The 13461-nt window shown below is 41.5% G+C and overlaps 1 protein-coding gene across 4 annotated transcripts in view; it reads right to left on the bottom strand.

Moving 5' to 3' along the window:
- cita (citron rho-interacting serine/threonine kinase a) overlaps window positions 1-13461 on the bottom strand; it is an 89957-nt gene that overhangs the window by 34445 nt on the left and 42051 nt on the right. For all 4 annotated transcript variants that reach the window (XM_058382708.1, XM_058382706.1, XM_058382707.1 and 1 more), the window contains exon 13: window positions 12641-12760. In XM_058382708.1, the coding sequence (XP_058238691.1) occupies window positions 12641-12760 (120 nt within the window). The remainder of the gene's footprint in view (window positions 1-12640; window positions 12761-13461) is intronic.

A 13461-nucleotide genomic window follows, 5' to 3' on the forward strand; every position in this document is an offset into this window, starting at 1 on the left:
TCAGTGCTGCCAGACCTGACAGCTCCCAGCAAGAGTCACATGTCTTAACATCGGTGTGTTTTTAATTACAGCGCACACATTGTGCTCCACTCAGTTTGAAAAACTACTAGTGTTACTGCTTAGGATATGAGCAAAGAGTAAGAAGCAAATACACATCCATATCTGTCTGTCTGTCTACATACACCCCACCCACAAATCACAATAGTCTTACAGTGTTAGTGAAAAAGACCTGGGGGTTTGATAAACACTGGGCATTTATGATGGCTGTAGCACCAAGATAAATGAGGAAAACAGGGCTTTCTTAATGCTTCCTTCATCACAGATACATCAGTAGTCCAGTCACACTCAAAATTAGAACGTGTGTGTTTATGCGTTATTAAAAAAAAAACTCCACTTGTCCAAATTAAAGACATGCCATCTTGAGGCTGCATTTAGACACCACAAGACTAAATGGATAAACAGAAGGCATCTAATGAAAGAGTGTAGCAGTTTGGTGTGTGCTGTAGAAACTGTGTGGAGTGACTGAGGAGCCAGGACAGACAAAGGCACACACATATATATATATATATAATCCGATCAGAGGTGACAGGTGAAGTGAATAACACTGATGATCTCCTCATCATGGCACCTGTTAGTGGGTGGGATATATTAGGCAGCAGGTGAACATTTTGTCCTCAAAGTTGACGTGTTAGAAGCAGGAAAAATGGGCAAGCGTAAGGATTTGAGAGGATTTGAGTGAGTTTGACAAGGACCAAATTGCGATGGCTAGACGACTGGATCAGAGCATCTCCAAAACTGCAGCTCTTGTGGGGTGTTCCCAGTCTGCAGTGGTCAGTATCTATCAAAAGTGGTCCAAGGAAGGTACAGTGGAGAACCATTGACAGGGTCATGGGCGGCCAAGGCTCACTGATGCACGTGGGGAGTGAAGGCTGGCCCGTGTGATCCGATCCAACAGACAAGCTATTGTTGCTCAAATTGCTGAAGAAGATAAGAAAGGTGCATGACAGGTCAGGGCTGTTCTGGCAGCAAAAGGGGGAACAACACAATATTAGGTAGGTGGTCATAATGTTATGCTTGGTCAGTGTTGATATGGGTCGGAGCGTTGTATTGTCATGAATAGCACATGAGGAGCCTTATCCATTAAAAGTGTTTAATTAGTCACTGTTTTAAAATTCTCCATTCAGATTGATCAGACAGTGTTATAATAATGAGCTCATGCTCACCTGTTTTCATTTCAGTAGGAGCAACACCTGTATAGAGTTGACTTGAGGCAGTATAATAGTGTTTGATGAAGTTTCTATAGTATAGTATAGTATAGTATAGCACAATATAGTAAAACTTTGAATTAGGATGCTGAACAGAATTCTGCCACTTCCGGGACCCTCTTCATCACTAATCGCGACCGTTCCCGTGGAGATGAAGCTCGCCTCTGCATTTGCGTGCATGAGCACGCAGACAGAAATGAGTCATTCTGCTGTTTCCCCTTCTCCCAAACCTCCTCCTCCTCTCCTTTTTCTTTGTTCATCTTTTCCTGCACCAAATCAGTACAAAATCTCCTCCTTCAGCCAACACATACACTTCTACTCATTAATTTTCTCCATTAAAATGACAGTCAGGAATCCATTTACCTTCATTTAATACAGCTTTGTCTGCTTCATGGGCTCATGATATTTAATTGGAAAGAGACTTAACAAAAGTTTTTCTTTTTACCCCGCAGAGACGGTGGTTAGTCCGGAGGTGTCCATAACTGAGCTAATCCCAGCTATACTGCAGCACTGTGTGTGTTGAATGTCGACCAAAAGTTGAAGGTCTCACCAAGTCTGCTGCTGAATCAGCTCTGCTCCATTGATTGTATATGTGTGTGTGTATGTGTGTGTGTGTGTGTGTGTGTGTGTGTGTGTGTGAGCGCATTATACAAACACAGTGTGAGAAAGAGAAAAAGAGAACGAGAAGGGGAGAGTTGCAGAGAGAAAGAAAGTCATGGAGAGACCAAGAGCCAGAGAGAAAGAGTGAGCAAGATAGATAGATAGATGGAGATTAATGGAGAGAGAGAGAGACTTAAAACTTTTAAGAGAGATTTAAAAACAAACAGACAGAGAAAGAGAGAGAGAGACCAACAGAGAGTAAGAGAAAGAGCAAGAAAGAGAATGAGGCAAAGAGTGAAACTTGAGGCAAAGAGTGATAGTGAACACATTTGTGCTGAATAAAGCTTTTGCATCTTTGTCCTTCATTGATACAGTGTGTGTGTGTGTGTGTGTGTGTGTGTCTGTGTGTATACACTATATAGCAGTGAAGTGTAAGCATGTATTACCACTGTATTAGAGCAATAGCAATATATTATAGCACGTAGAATGGATATATAAAATGTCCTGTTATGCAATTCAGGATAATAAACTGTATATTTACAATGCATCATATAAAGCAGGTAAATAAACACTGACTATTTATAGCGCTGTTAAAATGCCTTGTATAGCATTTTTCTGTCTGGAATTTATGCAAAGAAATGCTGCACAGGAGTGAGACTACCATTGTTAATTGCTGCTATGTTTACGCTGTCAAAAAAAAAGAAATGTTGAGCTGTTCTCTTGCTCAACACAAACTCAAAAAATAGATAGCACAAAAGGCATTGTTGCTCTTGTTACTGATTATATGGCTTGAGGCTTGCCAAAAGGTAAAATACTTGTGCAACAATAACTTCATTGCAGCCGATAAACTGGTTAACAATGAGGATAATCAGACAAACTGACAATGTTAATCAAAACACTTTTCCGCTGTTGGACTTAACAATGGTGATGCTGTGCCCAGTAACGAGGCTGCAGATTCTTTTTCTGTAACTGTGACTGTTTCATTCGTCTTTTAAGTAATAATAGTTCATGTCCTGGCCAGTTCTTTTTTTCCCCCAAATATTAGAGGGAGAATGCTCAAAGAAGGCTATCCTGTCAACTACAGTGAAGTCCAACATGATGACCTCTCTTAATCCGGCCAACTGTGTGTAATGAGGGTGTGTGAGGATGTGTTCTAATGTGTAATGAGGATGTGTGAGGATGTGTTCTAATGTGTAATGAGGATGTGTGAGGATGTGTTCTAATGTGTAATGAGGATGTGTGAGGATGTGTTCTAATGTGTAATGAGGATGTGTGAGGCTGCGTTCTAATGTGTAATGAGGGTGTGTGAGGATGTGTTCTAATGTGTAATGAGGATGTGTGAGGCTGTGTTCTAATGTGTAATGAGGATGTGTGAGGATGTGTTCTAATGTGTAATGAGGATGTGTGAGGCTGCGTTCTAATGTGTAATGAGGGTGTGTGAGGATGTGTTCTAATGTGTAATGAGGATGTGTTCTAATGTGTAATGAGTGTGTGTGAGGATGTGTTCTAATGTGTAATGAGGGTGTGTGAGGATGTGTTCTAATGTGTAATGAGGGTGTGTGAGGATGTGTTCTAATGTGTAATGAGGATGTGTGAGGCTGCGTTCTAATGTGTAATGAGGATGTGTTCTAATGTGTAATGAGGATGTGTGAGGCTGTGTTCTAATGTGTAATGAGGATGTGTTCTAATGTGTAATGAGGATGTGTTCTAATGTGTAATGAGGATGTGTGAGGCTGTGTTCTAATGTGTAATGAGGATGTGTGAGGCTGTGTTCTAATGTGTAATGAGGATGTGTGAGGCTGTGTTCTAATGTGTAATGAGGATGTGTGAGGCTGTGTTCTAATGTATAATGAGGATGTGTGAGGATGTGTTCTAATGTGTAATGAGGATGTGTGAGGATGTGTTCTAATGTGTAATGAGGATGTGTGAGGATGTGTTCTAATGTGTAATGAGGATGTGTGAGGCTGTGTTCTAATGTGTAATGAGGATGTGTGAGGCTGTGTTCTAATGTGTAATGAAGGTGTGTGAGGATGTGTTCTAATGTGTAATGAGGGTGTGTGAGGATGTGTTCTAATGTGTAATGAGGATGTGTGAGGCTGCGTTCTAATGTGTAATGAGGATGTGTTCTAATGTGTAATGAGGATGTGTTCTAATGTGTAATGAGGATGTGTGAGGCTGCGTTCTAATGTGTAATGAGGATGTGTTCTAATGTGTAATGAGGGTGTGTGAGGATGTGTTCTAATGTGTAATGAGGGTGTGTGAGGCTGTGTTCTAATGTGTAATGAGTGTGTGTGAGGCTGTGTTGTAATGTGTAATGAGGGTGTGTGAGGGTGTGTTCTAATGTGTAATGAGGATGTGTGAGGCTGTGTTCTAATGTGTAATGAGGGTGTGTGAGGCTGTGTTCTAATGTGTAATGAGGGTGTGTGAGGCTGTGTTCTAATGTGTAATGAGGATGTGTTCTAATGTGTAATGAGGATGTGTGAGGCTGTGTTCTAATGTGTAATGAGGGTGTGTGAGGCTGTGTTCTAATGTGTAATGAGGGTGTGTGAGGCTGTGTTCTAATGTGTAATGAGGATGTGTTCTAATGTGTAATGAGGATGTGTGAGGCTGTGTTCTAATGTGTAATGAGGGTGTGTGAGGCTGTGTTCTAATGTGTAATGAGGATGTGTTCTAATGTGTAATGAGGATGTGTGAGGCTGTGTTCTAATGTGTAATGAGGATGTGTGAGGCTGTGTTCTAATGTGTAATGAGGATGTGTGAGGCTGTGTTCTAATGTGTAATGAGGATGTGTGAGGATGTGTTCTAATGTGTAATGAGGATGTGTGAGGCTGTGTTCTAATGTGTAATGAGGGTGTGTGAGGCTGTGTTCTAATGTGTAATGAGGGTGTGTGAGGATGTGTTCTAATGTGTAATGAGGATGTGTGAGGCTGTGTTCTAATGTGTAATGAGGATGTGTTCTAATGTGTAATGAGGATGTGTGAGGCTGTGTTCTAATGTGTAATGAGGATGTGTGAGGCTGTGTTCTAATGTGTAATGAGGATGTGTGAGGCTGTGTTCTAATGTGTAATGAGGGTGTGTGAGGATGTGTTTTAATGTGTAATGAGGATGTGTGAGGCTGTGTTCTAATGTGTAATGAGGGTGTGTGAGGCTGTGTTCTAATGTGTAATGAGGGTGTGTGAGGCTGTGTTCTAATGTGTAATGAGGATGTGTGAGGCTGTGTTCTAATGTGTAATGAGGATGTGTGAGGCTGTGTTCTAATGTGTAATGAGGGTGTGTGAGGCTGTGTTCTAATGTGTAATGAGGGTGTGTGAGGATGTGTTCTAATGTGTAATGAGGATGTGTGAGGCTGTGTTCTAATGTGTAATGAGGGTGTGTGAGGCTGTGTTCTAATGTGTAATGAGGGTGTGTGAGGCTGTGTTCTAATGTGTAATGAGGATGTGTGAGGCTGTGTTCTAATGTGTAATGAGGATGTGTGAGGCTGCGTTCTAATGTGTAATGAGGGTGTGTGAGGCTGTGTTCTAATGTGTAATGAGGGTGTGTGAGGCTGTGTTCTAATGTGTAATGAGGGTGTGTGAGGCTGTGTTCTAATGTGTAATGAGGGTGTGTGAGGCTGTGTTCTAATGTGTAATGAGGGTGTGTGAGGCTGTGTTCTAATGTGTAATGAGGATGTGTTCTAATGTGTAATGAGGATGTGTGAGGCTGCGTTCTAATGTGTAATGAGGATGTGTTCTAATGTGTAATGAGGATGTGTTCTAATGTGTAATGAGGGTGTGTGAGGATGTGTTCTAATGTGTAATGAGGGTGTGTGAGGCTGTGTTCTAATGTGTAATGAGGATGTGTTCTAATGTGTAATGAGGGTGTGTGAGGCTGTGTTCTAATGTGTAATGAGTGTGTGTGAGGCTGTGTTCTAATGTGTAATGAGGGTGTGTGAGGATGTGTTCTAATGTGTAATGAGGATGTGTGAGGCTGCGTTCTAATGTGTAATGAGGATGTGTTCTAATGTGTAATGAGGGTGTGTGAGGATGTGTTCTAATGTGTAATGAGGGTGTGTGAGGCTGTGTTCTAATGTGTAATGAGGATGTGTTCTAATGTGTAATGAGGATGTGTGAGGCTGTGTTCTAATGTGTAATAAGGATGTGTTTTAAGGTGTAATGAGGATGTGTGAGGCTGTGTTCTAATGTGTAATGAGGATGTGTGAGGATGTGTTCTAATGTGTAATGAGGATGTGTGAGGCTGTGTTCTAATGTGTAATGAGGATGTGTGAGGATGTGTTCTAATGTGTAATGAGGATGTGTGAGGATGTGTTCTAATGTGTAATGAGGATGTGTGAGGCTGTGTTCTAATGTGTAATGAGGATGTGTGAGGCTGTGTTCTAATGTGTAATGAGGGTGTGTGAGGATGTGTTCTAATGTGTAATGAGGATGTGTTCTAATGTGTAATGAGGATGTGTTCTAATGTGTAATGAGGATGTGTGAGGCTGTGTTCTAATGTGTAATGAGGATGTGTGAGGCTGTGTTCTAATGTGTAATGAGGATGTGTGAGGCTGTGTTCTAATGTGTAATGAGGATGTGTGAGGCTGTGTTCTAATGTGTAATGAGGATGTGTGAGGCTGTGTTCTAATGTGTAATGATGTGTGAGGCTGTGTTCTAATGTGTAATGATGTGTGAGGCTGTGTTCTAATGTGTAATGAGGGTGTGTGAGGCTGTGTTCTAATGTGTAATGATGTGTGAGGCTGTGTTCTAATGTGTAATGAGGATGTGTGAGGCTGTGTTCTAATGTGTAATGATGTGTGAGGCTGTGTTCTAATGTGTAATGAGGGTGTGTGAGGCTGTGTTCTAATGTGTAATGAGGATGTGTGAGGCTGTGTTCTAATGTGTAATGATGTGTGAGGCTGTGTTCTAATGTGTAATGAGGGTGTGTGAGGCTGTGTTCTAATGTGTAATGAGGATGTGTGAGGCTGTGTTCTAATGTGTAATGAGGATGTGTGAGGCTGTGTTCTAATGTGTAATGATGTGTGAGGCTGTGTTCTAATGTGTAATGAGGGTGTGTGAGGCTGTGTTCTAATGTGTAATGAGGATGTGTGAGGCTGTGTTCTAATGTGTAATGAGGATGTGTGAGGCTGCGTTCTAATGTGTAATGAGGATGTGTGAGGCTGTGTTCTAATGTGTAATGAGGATGTGTGAGGCTGTGTTCTAATGTGTAATGATGTGTGAGGCTGTGTTCTAATGTGTAATGAGGGTGTGTGAGGCTGTGTTCTAATGTGTAATGAGGATGTGTGAGGCTGTGTTCTAATGTGTAATGAGGATGTGTGAGGCTGTGTTCTAATGTGTAATGATGTGTGAGGATGTGTTCTAATGTGTAATGAGGGTGTGTGAGGCTGTGTTCTAATGTGTAATGAGGATGTGTTCTAATGTGTAATGAGGATGTGTGAGGCTGTGTTCTAATGTGTAATAAGGATGTGTTTTAAGGTGTAATGAGGATGTGTGAGGCTGTGTTCTAATGTGTAATGAGGATGTGTGAGGATGTGTTCTAATGTGTAATGAGGATGTGTGAGGCTGTGTTCTAATGTGTAATGAGGATGTGTGAGGATGTGTTCTAATGTGTAATGAGGATGTGTGAGGATGTGTTCTAATGTGTAATGAGGATGTGTGAGGCTGTGTTCTAATGTGTAATGAGGATGTGTGAGGCTGTGTTCTAATGTGTAATGAGGATGTGTGAGGCTGTGTTCTAATGTGTAATGAGGATGTGTGAGGCTGTGTTCTAATGTGTAATGATGTGTGAGGCTGTGTTCTAATGTGTAATGATGTGTGAGGCTGTGTTCTAATGTGTAATGAGGGTGTGTGAGGCTGTGTTCTAATGTGTAATGATGTGTGAGGCTGTGTTCTAATGTGTAATGAGGATGTGTGAGGCTGTGTTCTAATGTGTAATGATGTGTGAGGCTGTGTTCTAATGTGTAATGAGGGTGTGTGAGGCTGTGTTCTAATGTGTAATGAGGATGTGTGAGGCTGTGTTCTAATGTGTAATGATGTGTGAGGCTGTGTTCTAATGTGTAATGAGGATGTGTGAGGCTGTGTTCTAATGTGTAATGAGGATGTGTGAGGCTGTGTTCTAATGTGTAATGATGTGTGAGGCTGTGTTCTAATGTGTAATGAGGGTGTGTGAGGCTGTGTTCTAATGTGTAATGAGGATGTGTGAGGCTGTGTTCTAATGTGTAATGAGGATGTGTGAGGCTGCGTTCTAATGTGTAATGAGGATGTGTGAGGCTGTGTTCTAATGTGTAATGAGGATGTGTGAGGCTGTGTTCTAATGTGTAATGATGTGTGAGGCTGTGTTCTAATGTGTAATGAGGGTGTGTGAGGCTGTGTTCTAATGTGTAATGAGGATGTGTGAGGCTGTGTTCTAATGTGTAATGATGTGTGAGGCTGTGTTCTAATGTGTAATGAGGGTGTGTGAGGCTGTGTTCTAATGTGTAATGAGGATGTGTGAGGCTGTGTTCTAATGTGTAATGAGGATGTGTGAGGCTGTGTTCTAATGTGTAATGATGTGTGAGGCTGTGTTCTAATGTGTAATGAGGGTGTGTGAGGCTGTGTTCTAATGTGTAATGATGTGTGAGGCTGTGTTCTAATGTGTAATGAGGGTGTGTGAGGCTGTGTTCTAATGTGTAATGATGTGTGAGGCTGTGTTCTAATGTGTAATGAGGGTGTGTGAGGCTGTGTTCTAATGTGTAATGAGGATGTGTGAGGCTGTGTTCTAATGTGTAATGATGTGTGAGGCTGTGTTCTAATGTGTAATGAGGGTGTGTGAGGCTGTGTTCTAATGTGTAATGATGTGTGAGGCTGTGTTCTAATGTGTAATGAGGGTGTGTGAGGCTGTGTTCTAATGTGTAATGAGGATGTGTGAGGCTGTGTTCTAATGTGTAATGAGGATGTGTGAGGCTGCGTTCTAATGTGTAATGAGGATGTGTGAGGCTGTGTTCTAATGTGTAATGAGGATGTGTGAGGCTGTGTTCTAATGTGTAATGATGTGTGAGGCTGTGTTCTAATGTGTAATGAGGGTGTGTGAGGCTGTGTTCTAATGTGTAATGAGGATGTGTGAGGCTGTGTTCTAATGTGTAATGATGTGTGAGGCTGTGTTCTAATGTGTAATGAGGGTGTGTGAGGCTGTGTTCTAATGTGTAATGAGGATGTGTGAGGCTGTGTTCTAATGTGTAATGATGTGTGAGGCTGTGTTCTAATGTGTAATGAGGGTGTGTGAGGCTGTGTTCTAATGTGTAATGAGGATGTGTGAGGCTGTGTTCTAATGTGTAATGATGTGTGAGGCTGTGTTCTAATGTGTAATGAGGGTGTGTGAGGCTGTGTTCTAATGTGTAATGAGGATGTGTGAGGCTGTGTTCTAATGTGTAATGAGGATGTGTGAGGCTGTGTTCTAATGTGTAATGAGGGTGTGTGAGGCTGTGTTCTAATGTGTAATGAGGATGTGTGAGGCTGTGTTCTAATGTGTAATGAGGATGTGTGAGGCTGTGTTCTAATGTGTAATGAGGATGTGTGAGGCTGTGTTCTAATGTGTAATGAGGGTGTGTGAGGCTGTGTTCTAATGTGTAATGAGGATATGTGAGGCTGTGTTCTAATGTGTAATGATGTGTGAGGCTGTGTTCTAATGTGTAATGAGGATGTGTGGGGCTGTGTTCTAATGTGTAATAAGGGTGTGTGAGGCTGCGTTCTAATGTGTAATGAGGGTGTGTGAGGATGTGTTCTAATGTGTAATGAGGGTGTGTGAGGCTGTGTTCTAATGTGTAATGAGGATGTGTTCTAATGTGTAATGAGGATGTGTGAGGCTGTGTTCTAATGTGTAATGAGGATGTGTGAGGCTGTGTTCTAATGTGTAATGATGTGTGAGGCTGTGTTCTAATGTGTAATGAGGATGTGTTCTAATGTGTAATGAGGATGTGTGAGGCTGTGTTCTAATGTGTAATGAGGGTGTGTGAGGCTGTGTTCTAATGTGTAATGAGGGTGTGTATTGAGGCTGTGTTCTAATGTGTAATGAGGGTGTGTTCTAATGTGCAATGAGGATGTGTTCTAATGTGTAATGAGGCTGTGTTCTAATGTGTAATGAGGATGTGTGGGGCTGTGTTCTAATGTGTAATGAGGGTGTGTGAGGCTGTGTTCTAATGTGCAATGAGGATGTGTTCTAATGTGTAATGAGGATGCGTTCTAATGTGTAATGAGGCTGTGTTCTAATGTGTAATGAGGATGTGTGAGGCTGTGTTCTAATGTGTAATGAGGATGTGTGAGGCTGTGTTCTAATGTGTAATGAGGGTGTGTGAGGCTGTGTTCTAATGTGCAATGAGGATGTGTTCTAATGTGTAATGAGGCTGTGTTCTAATGTGTAATGAGGATGTGTGAGGCTGTGTTCTAATGTGTAATGAGGGTGTGTGAGGCTGTGTTCTAATGTGTAATGAGGATGTGTGAGGCTGTGTTCTAATGTGTAATGAGGGTGTGTGAGGCTGTGTTCTAATGTGTAATGAGGGTGTGTGAGGCTGTGTTCTAATGTGTAATGAGGGTGTGTATTGAGGCTGTGTTCTAATGTGTAATGAGGGTGTGTATTGAGGCTGTGTTCTAATGTGTAATGAGGGTGTGTATTGAGGCTGTGTTCTAATGTGCAATGAGGATGTGTTCTAATGTGTAATGAGGCTGTGTTCTAATGTGTAATGAGGATGTGTGGGGCTGTGTTCTAATGTGTAATAAGGATGTGTTCTAATGTGTAATGAGGGTGTGTGAGGCTGTGTTCTAATGTGCAATGAGGATGTGTTCTAATGTGTAATAAGGATGTGTTCTAATGTGTAATGAGGGTGTGTGAGGCTGTGTTCTAATGTGTAATGAGGATGTGTTCTAATGTGTAATGAGGGTGTGTGAGGCTGTGTTCTAATGTGTAATGAGGGTGTGTATTGAGGCTGTGTTCTAATGTGTAATGAGGGTGTGTATTGAGGCTGTGTTCTAATGTGTAATGAGGGTGTGTGAGGCTGTGTTCTAATGTGTAATGAGGATGTGTGAGGCTGTGTTCTAATGTGTAATGAGGGTGTGTATTGAGGCTGTGTTCTAATGTGTAATGAGGGTGTGTATTGAGGCTGTGGTCTAATGTGTAATGAGGGTGTGTATTGAGGCTGTGTTCTAATGTGCAATGAGGGTGTGTTCTAATGTGTAATGAGGATACGTGAGGCTGTGTTCTAATGTGTAATGAGGATGTGTGAGGCTGTGTTCTAGTGTGTAATGAGGATGTTTTCTAGTGTGTAATGAGGATGTATGAGGCTGTGTTCTAGTGTGTAATGAGGATACGTGAGGCTGTGTTCTAATGTGTAATGAGGGTGTGTGAGGCTGTGTTCTAGTGTGTAATGAGGATGTGTGAGGCTGTGTTCTAATGTGTAATGAGGATGTGTTTTAAGGTGTAATGAGGGTGTGTGAGGCTGTGTTCTAGTGTGTAATGAGGATGTGTGAGGCTGTGTTCTAATGTGTAATGAGGATGTGTTCTAATGTGTAATGAGGATGTGTTCTAATGTGTAATGAGGGTGTGTGAGGCTGTGTTCTAGTGTGTAATGAGGATGTGTGAGGCTGTGTTCTAATGTGTAATGAGGATGTGTTTTAAGGTGTAATGAGGATGTGTGAGGCTGTGTTCTAATGTGTAATGAGGATGTGTTCTAATGTGTAATGAGGGTGTGTGAGGCTGTGTTCTAGTGTGTAATGAGGATGTGTGAGGCTGTGTTCTAATGTGTAATGAGGATGTGTTTTAAGGTGTAATGAGGATGTGTGAGGCTGTGTTCTAATGTGTAATGAGGATGTGTTCTAATGTGTAATGAGGGTGTGTGAGGCTGTGTTCTAGTGTGTAATGAGGGTGTGTGAGGCTGTGTTCTAGTGTGAGGCTGTGTTCTAATGTGTAATGAGGATGTGTTCTAATGTGTAATGAGGCTATGTTCTAATGTGTAATGAGGATGTGTTCTAGTGTGTAATCTGGATGTGTGAGGCTTTGTTCTAATGTGTAATGAGGCTATGTTCTAATGTGTAATGAGGATGTGTTCTAATGTGTAATGAGGCTATGTCCTAATGTGTAATGAGGATGTGTTCTAATGTGTAATGAGGCTATGTTCTAATGTGTAATGAGGATGTGTTCTAATGTGTAATGAGGATGTGTTCTAATGTGTAATGAGGATGTGTTCTAATGTGTAATGAGGCTGTGTTCTAATGTGTAATGAGGATGTGTTCTAATGTGTAATGAGGATGTGTTCTAATGTGTAATGAGGATGTGTGAGGCTATGTTCTAATGTGTAATGAGGATGTGTTCTAATGTGTAATGAGGATGTGTTCTAATGTGTAATGAGGCTATGTTCTAATGTGTAATGAGGATGTGTTCTAATGTGTAATGAGGATGTGTGAGGCTGTGTTCTAGTGTGTAATCTGGATGTGTCAGGCTGTGTTCTAGTGTGTAATCTGGATGTGTCAGGCTGTGTTCTAGTGTGTAATGAGGATACGTTAGGCAGTGTTTTAATGTGTAATGAGGATGTGTGAGGCTATAAGCTGAGGTTGTGTAATCATTTTTAATTCCGATGTGTGAAGCTTCTTGTGTAATGAGGATGTGAGGCTTCTTGGGTGAGGATGTGTTCTAATGTGAAATGAGGATGTGTTCGGCTATACGGTGATGCAAAAACGTCAAATAATTAGAACATGTGAAGCAGAAGGGTGTAGCTGTGTAATAATATTGTGTAATGAATGTTTGAAATACTTCACCTGTTCTTTAATCTCCTGCAGCTTGTTGCTCTGCTCTCGAATGTCATGGAGCAGCTGCAGAGCCTTGTCGTCCTCCTGAGACACCTCGACACGAGCCTGCTCCAAGCTGCGCTTAAGACTCTATACACACACACACATGCACACACACAGACAATTGCAATGAATAGGCCAACTCTTGTACAGAGTGGTACACAGGCTGATACACAGATAGTAACTCATCCTAAAAACATCCTTGTCATGGACAGATAACTGAGGGCAGCATATCTATCGATCTACACTCCCCACATTTGCAATTCAGTGACTGATAACCTTATAGATCAAGAATGCAAGATCTCCAGCACCCTTACAAAGTTCAGGGACAACCAGCAGCTAGAGAAAAAGCCAAGCCTTTGACTGATAAATACAGATGGTGACAGACTAAATGAAAACCTGGGATGAATGAGTAGAGAAGCACTAGAAGCACACGTACTGCATGATATCGATAAGTATCATTGGGAATTGTGGTTGAAAGCACAAATTTAATGACCATGATGCTTGTGCATTACTGTGACATAGAAAAATAGATGCATATTTGAGAGCTCATTGATGCAAAACACATCTACGGAGATGTGTGGGATGGTCAGATGAGCCATCCTTTAACATATTTTCATTAAAAGTGGACCAGAAAGCCCTGAATGATTGTTCCTTACATTGAGAGGGGTTCAATGGGTATATTGTATGCTATGCGAGAATTATACTGGCATGGTTTGGCTCCACTTGATTCTTTAGAGGGAATTTACTGCGAATCAATACAAACTTCTTCTGATTGATCACCATTTCTA

The sequence above is a fragment of the Hemibagrus wyckioides genome, linkage group LG28 (assembly GCF_019097595.1).
Source record: "Hemibagrus wyckioides isolate EC202008001 linkage group LG28, SWU_Hwy_1.0, whole genome shotgun sequence".
Lineage (NCBI taxonomy): Eukaryota > Metazoa > Chordata > Actinopteri > Siluriformes > Bagridae > Hemibagrus > Hemibagrus wyckioides.